General features: G+C 40.5%; 1 protein-coding gene across 5 annotated transcripts in view; it reads left to right on the forward strand.

Moving 5' to 3' along the window:
* The window catches only part of TOPAZ1 (testis and ovary specific TOPAZ 1), a 56,289-nt gene that overhangs the window by 11,207 nt on the left and 22,691 nt on the right, over window positions 1-22,391 (forward strand). For all 5 annotated transcript variants that reach the window (XM_072153543.1, XM_072153541.1, XM_072153544.1 and 2 more), the window contains 7 exons: window positions 3,954-4,012; window positions 4,686-4,783; window positions 5,411-5,463; window positions 7,838-7,950; window positions 9,989-10,074; window positions 12,270-12,389; window positions 22,058-22,121. In XM_072153543.1, coding sequence (XP_072009644.1) covers window positions 3,954-4,012; window positions 4,686-4,783; window positions 5,411-5,463; window positions 7,838-7,950; window positions 9,989-10,074; window positions 12,270-12,389; window positions 22,058-22,121 — 593 coding nt within the window. The remainder of the gene's footprint in view (window positions 1-3,953; window positions 4,013-4,685; window positions 4,784-5,410; window positions 5,464-7,837; window positions 7,951-9,988; window positions 10,075-12,269; window positions 12,390-22,057; window positions 22,122-22,391) is intronic.

The following is a 22,391-nucleotide window of genomic DNA, read 5'->3' on the forward strand; positions in this document are numbered from 1 at the left end:
AAAAAGACCCTAGCTGCCTTCCCTATACAAATAATAACCTTTATACTTACCCTTGATGTCTTCTTCCGCGTACCTTCACTCCTAATGGCGATCCGCCCATCTTCTGTAGCTCCTGCACCGCGCTCCTATGGTCACGTGACTTACGCGACCTGACGTCAGGTTGCGTCAGTCACGTGACATGGGCCGCGCGGTGCAGGAGCTACAGAAGATGGGCGGATCGCCGACGCGGGGCTTGTAGGTAAGTATGGGGCAGAAACACGGGGGCGCGGCGGCGGCACTACACCGGGGCACCATAGTTCGGGGAACTTTCCCCGCGGCACACTCAACCATGTGTCACGGCACACAGGTTGAAAATCACTGGTGTAGACCGATTATATAAAAAAAAAAAAAAAACTATGGCTTATTACACAGACCTATCATTTATTACAGCCTTCTGACTACTATTAACACTACCTGCAATAACAGATGAGTCAGTCAGGCTGTTCAGCAGATGCAATAAATCACTTCTCAGGACAGTGGGGGTTGGGGAGTACAGAGATATGAGGAGACGGGCACACGCAGAAGTAAATGGTCTTCCTCCTGTGTATTCGACTGCTGTGCTTATACTACTCCCTTCTCTCCGCTGACCCTACTATAGCCTTTTAGAGAGATGGGAGGGGGGGGGTTGGGTTTGCATAGATTATTAAATAGAGAAGATGCTGGGGGGAGGAGTTTTACTGTTTGTTGAAACATAAGAGCAGAGTGTACACAGAGCAGACATGATGGAGCTGCATGCTGTAATCACTGACTAGAGGAGGAGGAGCAGCCCCACCCCTCATCCTTTTCTGACCCTCAGGTCTGTAGAGTTCACTCTACAGACTGTCCCTGGCAACCAAAATGCTTGGCAGTCGGTAGAGATGCTGAGGGAAACAGAATTAGCAGAGAAACAGCTGCAGTAAGGTAAGGAATGTATATTGGGAAAATGTTCTTTTTCAGATATTGCAGCTATCGGAAAAACTTCATAAACTTTACAGTTTCACTTTAGTGTATTAGACCCGTAGTTCCCATGATTGTTCCTTTCTGTAGTGTTTTCATGATCCTGACACAAGTGAGCCATTAGAAAACACAGGGATAAGTTTGCTAATTGCCTCACTTTCTACATAGAGACCAATAGATCAGGGTGTAAAGGGAACATGCCATGGAGATTAGGATTTACAATCTGCCACCATCCTATTATCCAGGAAGGCGACGGGTGTACAATGATGTCCTTCTATATTCTGGGAGATGCAGCATTAGGATGAAAAAGATTAAAGGAAACCTACCACTTAGAATGGTCGGTATCGCAGTTTTAACACTTTTTAAACTCTAGAGCAGAACAGGCTTCGGCGCTGCGTGCGCCTCCATAGGAAATGACGGAGACGTTGCGCGAGCAGGGTCGCGCGCAGCGCCGAAGCCTCTTCTGCTCTAGAGTTTAAAAAGTGTTAAAACCGCGATACTGCGGTTTATAACACTAACGAAAGTAAGTGCCGGCACCAGCTCACCCTGAGCTGGTGCTTGGTATTTACTGCTTACACCGACCATTCTAAGTGGTAGGTTTCCTTTAACCGGTTAAGGACCGAGCCCTTTCCCGTTTTTTCATTTCCATTTTTCACTCCCCACCTTCAAAAATCTATAAGTTTTTTATTTTTACACGTAAAAAGCTATGTGATGGCTCGTTTTTTGCGTAACAAATTGCACTTCATAGTGATGGTATTAAATATTCCATGCCATGTACTGGGAAGCGGGAAAAAAATTCCAAATGCAGTGAAAATGGTGAAAAAACACATTTGTGTCGTATTCTTGTGGGCTTGGATATTACAGCTTTCACTTCACGCCACAAATGACGCATCTAATTTATTCTTTGGGTCAGTACGATTACAGGGATACCAAATTTGTATAGGTTTTATAATGTTTTCATACATTTACAAAAATTAAAACCTCATGAACAAAAATTTTTTTTTTATTTTGCCGTCTTCTTGTGCTTATAACTTTTTCATACTTTGGCGTATGGAGTTGAGGGTGGTGTCATCTTTTGCGACTTTTGATGATGTTTTCAATGATATTATTTTTAGGACTGTACGACCTTTTGATCACTTTTTATAGAATTTAAAATTTTTTTTTAAATGGCAAAAAAGTGCCAGTTTTGACTTTGGACGCGATTTTCCGTTACGGGGTTAAACGCAGTGAAAAACCGTTACTATATTTTGATAGATCGGGCATTTTCGGACGCGGCGATACCTAATGTGTTTATGATTTTTACTGTTTATTTATATTTATATCAGTTCTAGGGAAAGGGGGGTGATTTGAATTTTTAGGTTTTTTTATTATAATTTTTTTTTTTAAACTTTTTTTTAATTTTTATTTTTACTATTTTTCAGACTCCCTAGGGTACTTTAACCCTAGGTTGTCTGATCGATCCTACCATATACTGCCATACTACAGTATGGCAGTATATGGGGATTTTACTCCTCATACATTACAATGTGCTGATAGCACATTGTAATGAATGGGTTAACTCGAAGTAGCTTCGGGTCTTCGTGAGACCCGAAGCTACCATGGCAACGGATCGCCGCTCCCCGATGACATCACAGGGAGCGGCGATCCTCGGAAAGATGGCGGCGCCCATGCGCCGCCATCTGTTTGAAGCCGCCGGCAGCTTTGCCGGCGGCGTTCTGCAAGAAAACACCCGCGATCGGTGCCGGCACCGATCGCGGGTGTTACCGGTAAGCCTTTGCTGCAATATGCAGCAGAGACTTACCGGCTATGGAGAGGGCTCGACCCGCGAGCCCTCTCCATGCATCGGAACGCGACCGCCGCCGTGAATACACGGCGGGCGGTCGCGAACCGGTTAAATACTGTATACAAATGACCTTTAAAGGATTTATTCTCAAATATGCAATTTAAAAGTAACCTGTCAGCATGAAATGCCATGTCATGTTATGGAGGAGGAGTTGCTGAGCAGCTTTGTGGTAAAGTTTCAGTGTTCTACTTGCTGTCATTATATAGAAAGCTTCTATATTTACGTCCAGTGGACAGAACTCTGACCATGGTCACACAGGTGCACAGCTCGTTATATCACACAGCTCTGATTACTCTCTATGATACTAACGAGCTGCGCACCTGTGTGACCATGGTCAGATTTTTGTCCACCGGCAGTAAACATAGCAGCGAGCAGAAATCTAGAAAACCATAAGGAATTGATACAGAAAGTATATAGGAAAATTGTTACTTTTCATCATAAAAACGTTAACGTTAATTTACTGAAATGGGAACACCCCTTTAAGAACACCCAACCATACCAATGACCACTATAATAAAAATGACAATGCTCAACTCCTTAACCGACTGCTTTATAATTAAGTTTATGTTAACGTCTTTCTCACCACACCAAAAGACAGGAATAGATCATTTCCAGTGGTGTTTTCATGCACTTGTAGTCCCCGCAAGAGTTCTTAGTTAGCGGCAATATGTCACTTCTATATCTGTAACCCGTCCTGGGTCCTATACACGAGGGCAAGCATATATAGTGCAGATCATACTACATGTTTGCCTTTGTGTGTAGAACCCAGGACGTAACCTGTACATAATCTTGTATATAAACTGGGGAATGCCTGTAATACATAATTTTGGGCTATTTCGCTATTTTTCTTTTTGATTTTCGGTATATTGTAAAGTTGCGGGAATAATTGTTAGGGTGTGTTGAGACATGACATATATTTTGTCGGAATTTTCCATATAGCTCCATTCATCTCATTTGGAAAAGCTGATCCTTATGCTGCAGAAACAACCCTATTAAGTGTATAGGATGTCGTGTTTTGTTTTTTTGGGGTTTTTTTTGCAAATGTTTCGGGAAAATATCTGCAGTGTGTGAAAATAACTTTTAATGCATATTGTGATGTATTTATTACGCTGATGACTCTTATTTTTCTTACCAGCAAACCGTGTGTTAAAAGGATAGAATATGTTTCTGATCCAGAAAATGATTTCTTTGATGGTAAGAAAGTTGCTTTTATTTTCCATTGACAGTTTTAATGGAATGTAACATTAATTAGGTGTAATTACATGTGTATATATATGTATGTGTGCAATATTAAAAAACATATACAGGCAGTCCCCGGGTTACATACAAGATAGGGTCTGTAGGTTTGTTCTTAAGTTGAGTTTGTATGTAAGTCAGAACTGTATATTTTCTCAATCCCAGCCAGAACTTTTTTGGTCTCTGTGACAATTGGATTTTAAAAATGTTTGGTTGTCATAAGAATCAATATTAACACTAAAGCTTAATTACGGACACATTTGATAACTGTTACAGCTGTTTATTGTAGCCTAGGACTAAAGTACAATAAATTACCAATATCCAGAGGTCCGTTTTTTTACTAGGGGTCGTATGCAAGTCGAGTGTTCTTAAGTAGGGGACCGCCTGTATATATATTTGTTTTTTGTTTTTTGTTTTTTTTTTATATATGTATAAAAATGCTGATCAACAGAATGATGGACTATAAACTGGCCTGGTCAGTTTACAATATGCATTGCTAAGTAAAACTTCTTAAATCTGCTATGGTTGGTACAGGTTTTATTTGGGGCAGTGTAACAATAGTACTATGTTGTAGCACTATAGGTAATGGTCCATTCACTATAATATTCTCTTTTTGTTAATTTAATTTCAGTTGCATATCAACAGGATGCAAGCACCTCTTGTACAGAAACAAATAAAATAACGTTTTCCAAACTTGAAGAGAGAGGCCCTATAGAGAAACAAGATAAGGTGCGTATACAGTACATCTTATGTAAATCTAACACCCAAAAATGTGTTGTGTAATGATTCTTATGAGCATAATATCTGGCAATGATGCAGCTGTAACTTCTATGTTTGTGTTCTAATTTGCTTTTTGTGGCTGCAGTAGGAGGACCGATTATTGAATTTTATATTCAATGAAATATACTAGAAAGCTCTAAAAATGCAACGCATTTGGGGCATTTTATTGTGGGCTCTGTTTTAACAGCTTTCACTGTACGCACCAAATTATACCTCCCCTTAAATCCCTCGTTTGCTACGATCACGGGGATACCAAATTTATATAGGTTTTATTATGTTATAGTGGATTTAAAAGAATTAAAATCTTTTATACAAAAAAATGCCGATAACTTTTTCATACTTTGGTGTACTGACCTGTGTAAGGTGTAATTTTTTTGGGGATCCACTGACTATTTCATTCATATCACTTTGGGACTTATGTGACCGTTTTCTTTGAGCTCCTATAACGGTGTGTGTGAGCTTGCCCTGGAACGCAAAAGTGGGAGCCAAAGGCAGAGGGCAGAGAGCAGCACATTTTCTTTCATTTACCTTTGGTTTATCAAGTTAGTGAAATCCAAAATTCTCAATTTTTAACAGGACAGTCCTCAAGAGTCCCATCATGCCAGAAGTGTTGAAGAATCTAAAAGCAGGTCTGTGTGTTCTATTTTTTTTCACTAACCTCTTTGTAATCGAGGGCCATTGGTCTCTGCATATCTAGGTCAACATTTGCAGTTCAGTTATACTCTTCTTTAAAACGTACCTGTCATTTGAGAACACCATTCAAGTCATACAAAGAAAAAATAGAAAGTCCGCTCACCGATTCCCAGCAGATGGGTTAAGTCCGTGCTGTAGATCCCTCCTGGATTGGAGAAAGTAAGACACTTGCTTCTCAATTGTTGATCCAGCAAACAGGGCAATAAGATACAAAAAGCTTTATCGAATAAAATTTCTTTGTGCTTTATTTCAGGACCATACATAAAATTCACAATAATCCACGTATCAGCTTACAAAGTTCTTTGCATCACGGCAAAGCACGAAGAAATTTTATTCGATAAAGCTTTTTGGATGTTATTGTCCTGTTTGCTGGATCAACAATTGAAAAGCAAATTTGAGAACACCACCCTGTAGGCTATTGAATCCTGATGCCGGCAGATACTTTGATTTAGGCACAGGGATCTTTAGTTTAGCTTAAAAAGGCCTATCAACTCACATATGTAAATTAGCCCTCTGGTGCTACCCCTACGTCATTAGCCTCTATTCATGCCTCCGTATTTCTACCCGCCACTTTCAGGTGCTGAGAGCTGTGACGTCACCAAGCTCTCGGCACTTGCTGCCGGCCGGCTGTCCGAGAGTTGGTGTCTACGCATGTGTGATGAGTGCCTTTTAGGTTACATTAGCCACGCAATAATGGAGCCTTCCGTGGTTCATAATAATTTGAGTAAGAAGTCATAATTTGACATGAAAATAGTGAATATAACACGAAATAGTCAGTATTGACTTAATCTGTGAGGTGTGAGTAGCTTGTCTATGCAGTATCTTTCAAATTCTCCCTGCAGCCTGTCGGCTTATAAGCCGGAGGGGGTGGGAGCACTATACAGAGGGCTATAGCTTCGGATCTGTGGCACTTATAAGCTGACTTTCTCCCCCCCCCCCCCCCCCCCCTTTAACTGTTAAAGTGCCGTCGGGAGCAGAGATTGTGTTAACATAGATGCTTGTATAGTCAGTTTTACGCTTTCAAAAAAAACTGTCAAGCGTATAAATCTGCCTGAGAGTTCTCTACTCTCTCCCCTAAATCTGGCCGTGGAGCTTCAGCGGCTCACTGCAGCCTGCGGCCCCAGGTAGAATGTCATGAGACCGGAGCTGTATTTTTCACTATTGGCCGCTAGTTCTCCGGTCACATGACCTTGGACAGCAGAGCTGCGGTCGAGCAGCGCCCTCGGCGTCCAGATGGTACTGTGCGCATGCAAGCTCAGTACCATCGCTGGGATACCAGCTGCCATATTCACACCCCGATCCTGTATTATGACGTCATGGCGCCAGCCATAGTCTAGTTGGTGGTGGAGTGGCGTCAACCAAATGTTTGTTTAATAGGTGATGGAAGATTGCTATAACTGCTTGAATTTGTTTTTTTAACCACAGGAGATACTGACAGATGATTTTGTTGTATAAATAGTAGGAGTATTATTACTCTTCTGGAAAAATGTTAGTGTAACCTCTGGTAGGGAGTGATAGATCGTGATATAGATAATTATATAGTGATATAAATATATATATTGCACCCAAACTTCGGGTGATTAGCTGACACCACAAAATACAATTTTAGATTCATTTGAAAGAGGAAAAAAGAAGTAAGATTCTAGGTGTCACAGATCCAAAGTCCTAGCCCTTGGCAGGGACGCCACTGTTTTGATGTCTATAAATATCTTATCTACATGTAGTATGTACATTTGGGTTGTTTATAACTTTATGGCCACCCTAAAGCTCATTTTCTATGTTAGAGCACCTTTATTTATTTGTAAACTGAGGCATCTATGATTTTACCAGAGAGTAGAGTCTGGTGCATTCCTTGGGTCACGATATGCCTATTCATGAATTCTGTGTTCCAGTAGTCTTTGTGCGTAAACTAAAATTTATGCCATCGTACCTATTAGATAACATTTATGCCAGAGAACTGGTTTAAATGATAAATCTTTTAAAATAAGTTTACTGCTGCATTGTGATATGGATTTGAAGAATTTTGCTTTCCCATCAAATTCCACACATACCATAAGGGTATGATAAACTGTACACTGCTTTAGCATTTACCTTGGGCCGCACGGTCAGTCTTTCCCCCACAATGCGTATGGGCAACAATTTAAACTACTCCATTCATGGGTGTCCTAGATGTTCTAGAGATACGTGTGACTTTCTTCTATAGGATATTATGTATATGTCCACAAAGGGGAAAACCTTTGGGCAATTTTTATTCAAATTGCCCATTTCATTTCCTAACATTAAAATAGATTATTTTTTTTCTTTCCATAGTCCAGCAATTCAGGAGGCTTTGACTAGTAAACCCTTACCTACTCCTCTGCAGTCTCTTTTCCATCATCCGGAGTCTTCACTGATAAGTAATAGCCCTACACCATGGAAGAATGGTAAGATTACTTATCTTGAAACTTGGTTATTCCGGGAGTCAGTGAGGACCAGAATTGAAAGCCAAAGTTGCTTGTTTTTTTTACCGGGCAAACACTTACTGGTAACACCTGCTAGCACCGATTGCAGGTGTTATCCTGTCAATCGCTGTAGGAGGCTTCAAAAAGATGTGCACCACCATCTTGGTGAAAATCGTTCCTCCTCGTGACGTCATCGGGGAACGGCTATCAGTCGCCATGAACTAGGAGGAAAATCCCAATATGTAGGATCAATGCAACAACCTAGGGTAAAGTACCCCATGGGGTCTGAAAAATAGTAAAAATAAAGTTATAAAAAATAAAAATGATATTTAAAAAACCCTAAAAATTCAAATCGCCCCCTCCCCCTTTCCCTAGAAGTCATATAAATATAAACCGTAAAATTCATAAACACATTAGGTACTGCCACTTACGAAAATGCCAGATCTATCAAAATATAATAATGTTTTTTCACATTGTTTAAAGGGGTATTCCGGGAATATGAATGTCTGATACAAAAACCCATGATGCTATAAATAAATGAATATAACAAAACTCATTGTCATTAGTCACAAAATGAAGCTTAAATAGTTCGATTTTATGATTCACAAAATGTTATGGCCTCTCTAAAGTTATCACCAAGGTGGCCGCCACTGGAAACTACAAGTCCCAAGATCCTTTAGTTCTCAGTTACTCCTCCTCCCTCTTATGCTCTGCTCCTAGTGATGATGTAGCATGTTTTCTTGCACTGTTACCATAGTAATGATGTGTAACTGCCATCACCACAACACTGGCCATACAGAATGCAGTGCAACCAACCGACTACAGCCAAACATAGTGGTGATCACATGACCTGCCCAGACATGTGACCAGCGTCCATCTTCTGTCCTGTGTCTGCTCTGCAACGTACCGCGCGGAGGAAATTAAAGGGGTTATCCGGGTTTAAAAAATTTTATATGGCCGGGCTGGGGAGGGATAGTTAAACATAATAAACATGGACTTACCTACTCCGGCGCCGCCGATGTCCCGCGCCGCGGTCACTTCGATCCGTGCCCCTGTAAACAAACAGGGGCACGGAAGCCGCGCACAGGGAGCTTCCGGTCCGCGTTGTGGACGGCTCCTCCCATCCGTCCCTATCTCTCAGCGTTGTAAGCGCTGGGAGATGGTGCGCATGGGAGCATCCGGCCGGCCGGAAGCTCCCTGTGAGCCCTTGTACTGAAACCGGCGCACGGAGAAGAAGGGCCGCGGCGCGGGACATCGGCAGCACCGGAGGAGGTAAGTACATGTTTATTATGTTTAAATAGCCCCCCCCCCAGCCCGGCCATAAAAAAATGTTTAAACCCGGATAACCCCTTTAACGGACTGATTAAAGGGCCAGTAGCATTTTAATTTTTCATTACAGTCTATGTCCACAGCATTTTTCTGCTAACGGGAGCAAAATTTTAAATAACAACTAATTACACATTATCTTATATTTTAAGGACCCATTTGTATCTAAATTATGCTGATTCCTGGAATACCCCTTTAAGCCCGTAACAGAAAATAGCGCCCTAATTTGAAAATGGCATTTTTTTTTTTTGCCATTTTGAAAAATATTAAAAATTCAATAAAAAGTGATCAAAAGGTCATACATTCCTAAAAATGGTAGCATGTAAAGTATGAAAAAGTTATAAGTGCCAGAAGATGGCAAAATTAAAATTATACATTACATTATAAAACCTATATAAATATAGGCGCCCCCCCTCTTCGTATTGAAAAATAATAAACTCAGTACTTGGCTCCTGTGCCACCGGCATCCTCTTCTCCCTGTGGCTTTTTGTGCAGGTATGTGGGCAGAGGCACATCCATGCCTTCTCCCTGCTTACGCTGTATGAGGGGTTGTGCGTGCCAGATATACCGTGTGTAAAATGCATGTAATGTGTTTCTTACATGCATAGAATTGATTCTTCTCTGTCATGGAGATGTAATTTTGTAATTTATTAATTACATGTTTATAACAGTTTTTTTTGTTTTTTCTTTTAAGATGTGAACTGCAATAGGAAGGACATATCTCCACCAGAAGTGGCAGCTTCAGATATGAGGCTTAAATGGAAAAATGAAAAAGCTAGTGTAAGTGTCCTGTGAGTGAAAGTTTCTAGATTTCATTCAATGTTTGCGTCGTCTAAGCACAATTGTATCAGATCTGATCTGGTCTGCCCAGACATAAGAACCTATTCCGCTCTTGTTTTTTACTTTATACAGTTAAATGTTAGACTCACAAGTAAAGATTTGTTTCCACTGTGCAGAAACCAGATTTTTTTTTTCAAGCAAAAATCTGCATCAAATCCATCACAATGTGGACGTGATGCAGATTTTCACTCTATAGACTACTATGTAAATATTACACTCTTTCAGAAATCTACAATGAAGCCCAAGGAAAAAATGCATTGATGACATTACTTTTTCCTGTTCACATTCACCTTAATGCTACAGTATTCTGCTGTACATTCTCCACAGAAAAATCTGCACGAAATGTGCAATGTGTGCAGATAACCTAAAGCAGGTATATCTTGGTGTTACTGTTGGGTTTAGGTAGGAACAGTCCACACTGCTCTTTTTTTCATCCCTCAGCCTTTTGCTCCTTTCCCCATCAACCAGTACAGCTGTTGGACCATTAAAAGGGGTGTTCCCATTTCAGCTAATTAATGTTATTGTTTGTATGGTGAAAAATTATACTATTTTCCAATATACTTTCTATATAAATTTCTCATGGTTTTCTACATCTCTGCTTGCTGTCATTTTATAGGAAGCTTCATTGTTTACTTCCAGTGGACACAAATCTAACCATGGTCACACAGGTATGGGGCTCGTTAGATCACACAGAGCAATCAGATGTGTGTTTATAACGAGCTGTGCACCTGTGTGACCATGGTCAGATTTCTATCCACTGGAAGTAAATATGGAAGCTTTCTATAGAATGACAGCAAGCAGAGATCTAGAAAACTGAGCGGAATTGATACAGAAAGTGTATTGGAAAATTGTATAACTTTTTTCATTATTCAAACAATAACATTCATTTGCTTACATAAGAATACCCCTTTAATGTTCCACTTTACCCTTAAGTCTGAGAGGTTGGTTGCTTTCTCCTTTATGGTCGGTCTGTCGTGCTCTTTTTGTGTTCCTTAATGGGGAAGGAAGAAAGTGATCTTCACTTCCATTTACTTAGACTCTCGGGGCTCCTTCTATCCTGTTGCTCTCCCCTCCAAAGGCTTTCTGTTCTTCCTGGGCGACGTTGGCACTTGCCTATTTTGCTGTAAATCTGTACTTAGTTGAATAGCAGCGGTTGGTCCTTGATGATCTTTAACCACTATGTGGAACTCTGGAAGGCTTGTTTCATATTTTGTGCCTTCCCACCTCTCCAAGAGGTTCTGCTTTTTCTGCTGAGTAGTTCATCCATCTGGTGGCATCTTAATCTTGTATTCTTTTTGACGGTGGATTCAGTCTCCACATGTATTCTTCCTCTACTCTACACCATCCCACTCCCTTCCCTGATGCTGAAGACACATGACAGGAAGTAGGAGGGGGAGCTGGATGAGTGTAAAGGACTCGATACACGCTGCTTGGAGTGAGCCTGGTAACGTGAAAAAAACTTTTATAAAGTACAGAAATTATTCAGAATGCTGACAAAAGCATTTTTAAAATCAGAATGGCTATTGGAACCTGTCCTGTCACTGTTAAAAATAACATTCCTGGTGACCGGTTCGCTTTAGGCTTTGCTCAATCAGAGTTAAAGGAGCCAAGTATGTGTTACATCATGTACATATACACATATTTTAAACATATACCCCTTCCCAGTTTGGGAAAAAATAAGAGTAAAAGGCTGTTGTGAGGAATCCCCATTAATGGGGTTTGCCAATGAAAGGACGTTCTTAAATCTTACTCCTTCTGAAGCTAACATGATAAAGAGAACTTTTAACCTTCTTACTTTGCAATTTTACTCCGTTTTATTGCTAAGCTTGCTCCTGTCACCGCATTCGCTCTTCAGTGTAAAATAGAGCTCTGTGGACTGCACTAGCTCACCGATCACTTCCTGTTTCCACTGTCAACACAGCATCTTGTGTACAAGCATCGCACAATGTGCTTAGATTATCATGGTGCAGGGTGTAGCTTCTGAACATTCTACTAATATCTGACAGAAAAAGAGAGACAGATCTGAGTCTTGAGATGATATAATATACAATGACTTTCACCTCTGCTATTTCACTGATCCCATTGGACACATGTTTATTATTCTCCTTGATCTTGATTGCCTTTCTTTTCTCTAGCCTCGAATACAGCAAACTTGGCTTCCAAATGGGTATTGTAGATATCACTTTAACACCTTCAATGGCTGCACCAGCAGGCACTGCCCGTTCTTGCATATCCCTAAGATGTGTGATGAAAAGGTAAGCATTTCATTTGTGTGTGTGTGTGTATTTTGTTTAGTATTTTTCGTGTTTTTTTAAAAAATGTTTTGGTTTTTCTTAACCCCTTTATCTCTGCACCCGTTTTCAACAGGTCATTTTTTAATTTTTTTTTTTCAGCAATTCCTTCTACAAGCTATAGCTTTTTTTTTTTTCTGTCACCATAGTTGTATGGGCTCTTGTTGTTTCGGGACAAAATGTAGTTTTTTAAATGTGTTTGCTCAAATTTTACCCTAGTGATGTTTACACTAAAGATCATTTATAACTTTACAATTTTACTTTTTTTTTAATTTTTTTAATGCTGCTTTAGCTCCTATCACTTAGTGATGGTCAGTGTAAAATTCCTGAGTGTGGGCGGGGACTCTTTAAGCAGAAACTTCATGATTCCTCTGTGCTACTTAAATTATCAGTGTTTATCTACACTTTTATTTAGCTTTTGAACACTCTACTAGTATCTAAGCTACAGAAAAACGAGAGATAAGACAGGTCAGAGGTGGCCGGCCACACCAACCCGTTCCCATATCTTGCCGCGGGATACAGCGCTGGGAATAGGGACGTGTGGGCATGGCCACCACCTACGCTGGTCGGAAACCAAACTCGGAGCTTCCATACCCCCGTAATCAAACTGGGGCACAGACCACCAAGACTGCATTGCGGGACACCGGGAGCTATGGAAGAGGAGAGTACAGCTTTTTTTTTTTTAAACTTCTACAGCCTGCCTGCACGATTTTCAAAAGAGTTGGACAACACCTTTAATAACAACAGGGAATTAGAGAATGTGTTATTTTGTTATCCACAGTATATATTGTCTTGATGGGAATACCTCTTTAATAGCACAATTTTGGGTTTTCAAGTATCCTGCTGCTGAACTTTTAGTAACCCTTTCTCTGCAGTATATTTAAAAAAGAACACATCTGACATTTTTTCTAATCATTTTCTGCCTTAATCGCCAAACCTAAGTAATATAATAACTTTTCTCTGGTTCCATACACATGCAGTGAAATTGATGGGGTTTTAAAAAAAGAAAATTACCTTCCTTTGTATAATGGAATGGTTCTGTGGGAAAACTTTTTTGCATTGCCACTTTCCAGGTGCCACAACTTTTTTACATTTTTGGTTGATGTGGCTGTGTGAGGGCTTATTTTTCTTGAACCTAGGGTTCATAACATTTTTGGTCACAAGGAATATAATTTTTTTGTGAAAGAGCCCCCCCACCCCCCCTCAGAAATATTAGGCCTCCCTTGAAAGTAAGACCTAGCGGCAGTAATTACTACACCATACATGAGTATTACTAGATCATTTAGATGATTACGGCAAGAGGTTGTGACATGGGTGAAGAAATCGTAGGATAAAAGCATTGACTGTTGCAATGCAAATGCTATACGAACAGCTACCCAGGCAAGAAGAGGTCATTGAAGGAAAGTCTATTGCTAAACATAAGATAGTTGGGCCAATAATTCCTATATAAATGGAGTCAGCATGAAATTCTGAGTTTGGAGAGTTATTATTGAACAAGAAATCATCAACTTCTCTTACATCCTTATAACTGTGAAATCTTTCATGGTAAAGTAAGACAAGATGTCTTATTTTCGGGGAAACACGGTAGTACCCTTAATGACTAGCTTAAGAAGCTGGCGCAGTGGGCATTGAGGAGTTAATTAACACCAGGTTGCAACAGGAGAGTATAGCATATGTTGTGGTGATGGCTGCTTTAGCACACCCCAATGCTTTCCGCTGGCTTAAGCGCCAGGCATATACTGACAGCCAGGCTCCTATCGCAGCTGCTTTGGTCAGTGTAAGCCCTTAAATTCAGTACTGAGGGACTGTTGAAGTCATGAGGGCTATCCCCTCCCACAATCCAGATATCATATTAAGGATTAGAGAGATTCTCCTGGTTCTGGGTGCCAGGTTTCAGGAGATTTGAAGGTTGAATAGTGCCCCAGTTTAAATTTAGAAGGAACTGCATGAAAAAAATTAGCTTACAGTTTGCAGAAGTGCAAGCAACCTCTGCATCTGTACTTGGGGAAAGGGGGTGGTATGACACTGTACATATCTATTACATATTTTGGTAAAAGTGAAAAAAGAGCATATTTTTTCACATGAGTAGTAATAGTACGTCACATGTCGGGTGCATGGAGAGGGCTCACCGTTAACACCACTCATCACGACTTAAAAAAATGTTGCCGCCATCTTGGCGAAGATCGTTGCTCCCCGTGACTTCATCGGGGGACCGCAATTGGTCGCCATTTCAGCTTCGGGTCTTCAGAAGACCCGATGTCGTCTAGTTTTGACCCATTCATTTCAATGTGCGATTAGCACATTGGAGGTCTCGTAGGTAGTACACGTAGTAGTACATTGGAGGTCTCTTAGTAGTATATAGTGTCATTCCTAACCTCACCTTTTGGAACATTCTTTTGAGTCCTTCCTTTAGAAGCGGCAGAATTCAACAGGAAAATGCTGTCCTGGCAAAATACGGGGGACATCTAATCCAGAGGTACTAAACATTGGAACAGCATTTAAGAGTTGCACAGCATCCTCTGTACAATGTACACGGCCAGCACTTTTGTACCATATCTTTTATTTTCCGTATGGTGCTGTACGGTCTCGGCAACTTATCTGACTGATCAAACCCGCCCATGTACTTATAGGAAGCCAGGATGCTGCCTGGCTTTGGGGCAGTGGTGGTGGTACCTTGTACAGAGGTGAGGGTAGAGTACCCATACATTGCGGTCAGAACAAGGACATCTTTTTTTCCTTATACTTGGCCAACACCATGTTCTGATTGCTGAGTGCCTTAATGTCCCCCCCCCCCCCCCCTTTCTAAGTGGAGACCTAACCAGGGTTCCAGGGGACCTCTATGGTCTTCGCTACAGAACCTCTGGAACTGAGGGATTGGAATAGGGGAACACTGGGATAAAAGTTATCCACATCCATATGGTAACCCTTGTCCAGCAGTGTGTACACAGATCAGTCAATCGGAGCTCTCTGGGAGATGGCATGATGCCACCAGACATGGCTCTTTCCACTGATGATTGGTGCTGTCCTAGAGGAGGAGGGTAGCGAAACCGCTCTGGACTGCAAGGCAAAATTGGCCGCCACCTTGCCCCGATCACAGTTTCTACAGACAAAGTGATAGGTATTACTAACATCATAAGTAAATTTGCTGCTATTGGTTGGTCTGCATTGATCAGCGAATAGCAGTGATCATGAACTGGGGGGAGGGGGTGACAAAGCCCCTCTGGTCCACCGGTCAGGGTGGATGGCTGTCGGGAACAGTTGCCATCTTGACCCGATCACTGTGTCTGAACTGTGTTGGAAAGTAGCTATCCACCACACCGTTCTATGACAACGCGCGCCGGGAAGGGGTTTATGGGCTATACAATGTTTATTTTTTTGGCATTTTGGACAAAAGAGGGCTTATTTTTTGCGAGACGAGATGCAATAGTGGGTCTTTAGCTTATTGATGTGATTTTATTGACTCTATAATGTGTGGAGAAAAATAAAATAATCAATTCTTGTTTATTATTTTTATGCTATAGTGAACAAACCCCCCCCAAAAAATGCTAAAAATCCCAATCTTCTACGGATTACTGTGATACCTCATTTATGTAGTTTTATTTATATTTGTCCAATTTTATTGAAGGTATTGAAGGAAAACTAGAATTGGAAAAATTGCATTTGTATTAGTATTGCCATTTTTTCAGCTTCATACCCCAGGGGCTGGCAGCAGAGGATCGGACCTCCCTAGTAGGTGCTGCTCGCAAGGGGGGGGGGGTAAAATTCACGGCAAAAGCCCCCTACACAGCGTAGAAGGGGTTTGCACCCGCATTACAGACTGGTGTCAGCTGCGATTTGCAACAGACACCCGTTCTGTATAGTGCCGGCTATATAGTTACCCCCCTTACGCTGAATAACAGTAGAAAATCCATCCACAAATATACTATGCGGTTTCTTCTGAGTAAGAGTTACACGGAAGTGGCATTTTGGCACAATTAATCCTCCCGCGCCAATAAAATATTACTCTAAATGATAAAGATGGTAACAAAAATCCCCCTTACCGCCGTTTGACATAATAGTACGTCACGCATCGGGTTCGGATGTATGGAGAGGGCTCATGGACTCTCCCTAGAACTGATATACATATAAATACAGTAAAAATCATAAACACATTAGGTATCGCCATCCCCGATGTATCAAAATATTATAACGATTTTTCACTGCATTTAACCCCGTAACTGAAAATAGTGCCCAAAGTCGAAAATGGCCCTGTTTTGCCTTTTTGAAAAATATAAAAGATTCTATCAAATATGATCAAAAGGTCGTACAGTCCTAAAAATAGTAGCATTGAAAGCGTCATCAATTTGCAAAAAAAAGACGCTACCCACAGTTCTGTACACCAAAGTATAAGTTATTATCGCCAGAAGATGGCAATTTTTTTATTTTATTTTTTTTTTTTTTGGTACAGGAGGTTTTAATTTTTGTAAATGTATTAAAAAAATTATAAAACCTAATATAAATTTGTTATCCCCGTGTTCATACCTACCCAAAGAATAAAGTAGACGTCATTTGTGGCGCACAGTGAAATCCGTAAATTCAAGCCCAAAAGAAAATTTAGCAAATGCGTTTTTTCACCAATTGCACTGCATTTGGGAATTTTTTTACCCGCTTCCCAGTACACGCATGGAACATTAAATACCATCACTATGAAGTGCAGGGAATCCTTCTTCCAGCTCCCTCCCTGACTACACCATGCACTTTAGGCAACTATCCAAATCACTGTTTTTATGGTCGAACCACCCTAACTATATTGTGTTCTATATTCTATATGTTGAATATTGTTTTATCATATTGTTGGTGATTCTGACCTATACCAGGTATTGGTTCCTGGCTAACATTGTGTATTCATGTTAGTATTTACCGAAGGCAGTGATGGCGAACCTTTTAGAGACCGAGTGCCCAAACTTCAACAAAGACCCACTTATTTATTGCAAAGTGCCAACACAGAAATGTAATTTGTGATTTATACTCCCTTCTCTGTCACAGTTTTCATTGATACGAGCACCTGAGGCACCAATAAAGCAGAAAATAGTCCTCTGGTGATGGCCTGAGTGCCCACAGAAAGGGCTCAGAGTACCACCTCTGGCACCACTGCCATAGGTTAGCCATCACTGACCTAAGGGATGGTTGCTGGACACTAGCACATGAATGCTTTTTAATTGGTTTTATGAATTATTTTGCTTAATAAAGTTTATATATTTCTTGCATACATCCTGTCTTGTTCTTTAGGTTTATGATTTACGTTCCGGGATGTCAATTGTGTCAGTGTCTTTTGGCCTATGTATTTTCTGGACCATTCTTTTTGTGTAAATATGAAGTGCAATTTGTTGCGCAGAAAACAAGCCGTCACATCTCTTTACGTGGAAAAATAAAAAAGTTATAGATTTTTGAAGGTGGGGAAAGGAATGAAAAATGAAACCGCAAGAACCAAAAGGGGCCTTGGCGGAAAGGGGTTAAATATACTAACTCAGTGAGCTTTTAAAACTTTCCAGGCAAGGGAGAAGAGAAAATGTATTTCTGGTGTCATAAAGTGTTGCACTCTTGGAGCACTTTTTCCTTGAGAAGAGAGTGATCTCTACATATATATACTGGACTGTCGAGTCGCTAGACGTCCATATATAGCTGCACACGGTCTCTAGCCTTGCTTCACCCGACTCTGATCTAGTTAGAACACCACAAGCATTCCGATGTATTCAACTAGCTATCTGTATATTTCTCATAGCGCTAGCTGAACCATTGCTATCTCAAGTATTCATGTCATATTCACACTCTAAGCTAAATGGTGACTAGAAGTGAATGTTTAAGCTCTAATCTTTTTACTACACCAATCTCTCCCTCACTATCTGCATTAAAAAAAAAAAAAAAACTAACATTCCCCCCCCAACATGTTTCGCCACCACCAACGTGGCATCATCAGGGGTTTGCCCCAAACAATCTCAAAGCCACCTGGGTAAGAGAGAGGTCTGTCCACTATTTGTTGTATCCAGCAAAATAGTAATCTACGTCTTCATCCTCCGTCCCTCCAGCTGAGGCAATAGAAGCCAACGGGGAGTCGATGCTGCATATTGCTTCCTTCCTGAAAGCGTTCCGGGTGCAAATGTCTCTTAGTAGGAGGGGGGAGACCCCGTGATGTTAGTCACTGTCCATACAAGGACGGTGACATCACTGGGGATACACCCCCGTACATCTGCAGCAGCTAATGCCGATTTTCATGTCGCCCCCTCCCAGGGGGATCCTCGGGCACCATATCCCACTTTATAAGCATACAGTGGAATTCATCTGTGCCATATGTTGTAAGGATACGTCGGAATCCCCCCTGACGTGTCCTTACAACCTATAGCAAAAAATGTGATGTGAACACTGCCTTACAGATATTAGTCTGTGGGACTCAACAAGTCCCCGGCATCAGACTTTACATTATGGTATAGTAAATGTGTGTGAGGTGATGAAAGGTCCTCTTTAACCCCTTCACGCTCTGTGACGCATATATCCACCGCAGAGCTATGAAGGGTGTATGGAGAGGGCTCTCGGCTGAGTCCTCTTCATACAGAGATGGGCTTTGCTTCGTCGGGGGGCGGTGATCGGTTGCCAGACCCGAGGCTGAATGGTTTCTGCAGATTCGTTACAATGAGCCAGTGGCTCATTGTAATAAATCACATGCAAAAAGTCCATATACTACAATACAGTAGTATTGCAGTATATGGTAGGAACGATTAGACCATCTAGGGTTAAAGTACCCAAGATGGTCTAAGAAATTGTAGAAAAAAAAAATTTTTTAAATGTAAAAAAATTAATTAAATATTAAAAATTCAAATCACCCCCCTTTCCCTAGAACGGATATACAATATAATAAACAGTAAAAATCACAAACAGCGATGGCTGCCGGCAGCCTCAAAAAAAATAGCGGCGCATGGGCGCCGCCGTCTTACCTGGGATCGCCGCTCCCCGTGACGTCATCAGGGGGTGGCGATCCGTCTCCATGGGTCTCTTCGGAAGACCCGAGGCTATTTCGTGTTAACCCCTTCATTACAATGTGCTGATAGCACATTGCAATGAATGAGGAGGGAAATCCCCATATACTGCCATACTGTAGTTTGGCAGTATATGATAGGATCGATCAGACAACCTAGGGTTAAAGTACCCTAGGAAAATCAAAATACAAAAAGCCGATGAAATGTTTACGTCCTAAAATTTAAATATTTCTGCCTGAATAAAGAAGAACGTTTTAAGATCAATTTTATTAATACCATTAAAAAGTGGGCCTAATAACACCCGAATAACAGACTTAAATCAGAGTTTCAGGCTCTCGTGTACAACCACCAGAACAAAAATGATGAGTGTGATCAAAATGTTCTGCTTTGTATATGGGTTGCACGAGACTAAGTTAGATAGGGTCAGTGCGTGACTTAGACATTGGTCAATTCATTCATCACGTCGTCAAGTCATGCATACACAGCCCTAGCCAGATATATTTGACTGAGCCGTATTCACACTAGCTCAGTTCCATGTACGCCTAATCCCTGCCTGACGCGTTTCTGCATTGACCAGTTTCGGCTCATGCATCATCAGAGGCTGGATATAATGTTTTAGGCTTTGGGCAGCATGGACTTTCTATTTGTTCATACGTCCATGTCTGAACGTGTCGGCATTGTAGCGGCCGCTACAATGCCGACACGTTCAGACATGGACGTATGAACAAATAGAAAGTCCATGCTGCCCAAAGCCTAAAACATTATATCCAGCCTCTGATGATGCATGAGCCGAAACTGGTCAATGCAGAAACGCGTCAGGCAGGGATTAGGCGTACATGGAACTGAGCTAGTGTGAATACGGCTCAGTCAAATATATCTGGCTAGGGCTGTGTATGCATGACTTGACGACGTGATGAATGATTGACCAATGTCTAAGTCACGCACTGACCCTATCTAACTTAGTCTCGTGCAACCCATATACAAAGCAGAACATTTTGATCACACTCATCATTTTTGTTCTGGTGGTTGTACACGAGAGCCTGAAACTCTGATTTAAGTCTGTTATTCGGGTGTTATTAGGCCCACTTTTTAATGGTATTAATAAAATTGATCTTAAAACGTTCTTAAAGTACCCTAGGGAGTCTGAAAAATAGTAAAAATAAAAAAAAGTTAAAAAAAAAAATTATAATAAAAAAACAAAAATTTCAAATCACCCCCCTTTCCCTAGAACTGACATAAATATAAATAAACAGTAAAAATCATAAACACATTAGGTATCGATGCGTCCGAAAATGCATGATCTATCAAAATATGATAACGGTTTTTCAATGCGTTTAACCCTGTAACGGAAAATAGCGCCCAAAGTCGAAAATGGCACTTTTTTGCCATTTTGAAAAATATAAAAAAAATCTATAAAAAGTGATCAAAAGATCGTACAGTCCTAAAAATGATATCATTGAAAATATTATCAAATTTCGCAAAAAATGACATCACCCACAGCTCCGTACACCAAAGTATAAAAAAGTTATTAGCGCCAGAAGTTGGCAAAATAAAAAAAAAATTTTGTACAGGAGGTTTTAATTTTTGTAAATGTATGAAAACATTATAAAACCTATACAAGTTTGGTATCCCCTTAATCGTACCGACCCAAAGAATAAAGTAGACATGTCATTTGGGGCGCTCAGTGAAAGACGTAATATCCAAGCCCACAAGAAAATGGCGCAAATGCGTTTTTTCACCATTTTCACTGCAGTTGGAATTTTTTTCCTGCTTCTGAGTACATAGCATGGAATATTTAATACCATCACTATGAAGTGCAATTTGCTACGCAGAAAACAAGCCGTCACACAGCTCTTTACGCGTAAAAATAAAAAAGTTATAGATTTTTGAAGGTGGGGAGTGAAAAATGGACATGAAAAAACAGGAAAGGGCCCGGTCCTTAACCGGTTAAAAGTTGAGAATACGTATTAAATATTTTTGATTTTACAAACTTTGCTGTGACAAATTCCTAGTAAATGCTTTCAATGTGTATTACTTTCTTATTCCAGAATAGTATTCCTGTAGGCACAAATATTTGTAAATGTTAATGTGTTAAGTACCTGTTGCTGTTACATTAGATGCAGTTCTTATGTATGGTCACGTTCACATGCAACAGAATTTGTTATATACAGGCGGTCCCCGGATTACATACAAGATACATTCTATAGGTTTGTTCTTAAGTTGAATTTGTATGCAAGTCGAAACTGTATATTTTATCATTGTAACCCCAGCCAATTTTTTTTTTTTTTTTGTCTCTGTGATAATTGGATTTTAAAAACGTTGGGTTGTCATTAGAACCAGCATTAACAATAAAGCTTCATTACAGACACCTGTGATAACTGTTACAGCTGTTTATTGTAGCCTAAGGCTAAAGTACAGTAAATTACCAACATCCAGAGGGCCGTTTGTAACTAGGGGTCGTCTGTAAGTCGAGTGTTCTTAAGTAGGGGACTGTCTGTATTTTATTTTCTAGTGTTGTGTTATGGTAGTGATTTAGCTACATTATTAATTTAAAGGCACATAATCTTCTAAAATAGTTTATTATAAATTATAAAATAGTGTTGCCCTTTCTCCCCTCTATAGGTATGCATGGAGGTGTTGCATAAGCTGATTAATGAAAATAACACAGTTTTATTGAACCGTGCTGGTATGTATGAACATATGAGGGTCCAACATAAAATGCCATCTAACAGCGGAATATTTATCAGATTTACCAAAGTGAAAAATATGTGAATGTACACTGAGTGTTCACAATATACCTACTTTAGTGCAAAAACTAGCACACTTCACCAATGAAAAGCTGCCATTTTAGACCCACAGCTTCAATGGGGTACCAGATAAACATATTTCCATTTACTAGAGAACTTAGTGGGGTAAAAAGTATTTAGTCAGCCACCAATTGTATAAAGTCTCCCAA

The sequence above is a fragment of the Engystomops pustulosus genome, chromosome 5 (genome assembly GCF_040894005.1).
Source record: "Engystomops pustulosus chromosome 5, aEngPut4.maternal, whole genome shotgun sequence".
Lineage (NCBI taxonomy): Eukaryota > Metazoa > Chordata > Amphibia > Anura > Leptodactylidae > Engystomops > Engystomops pustulosus.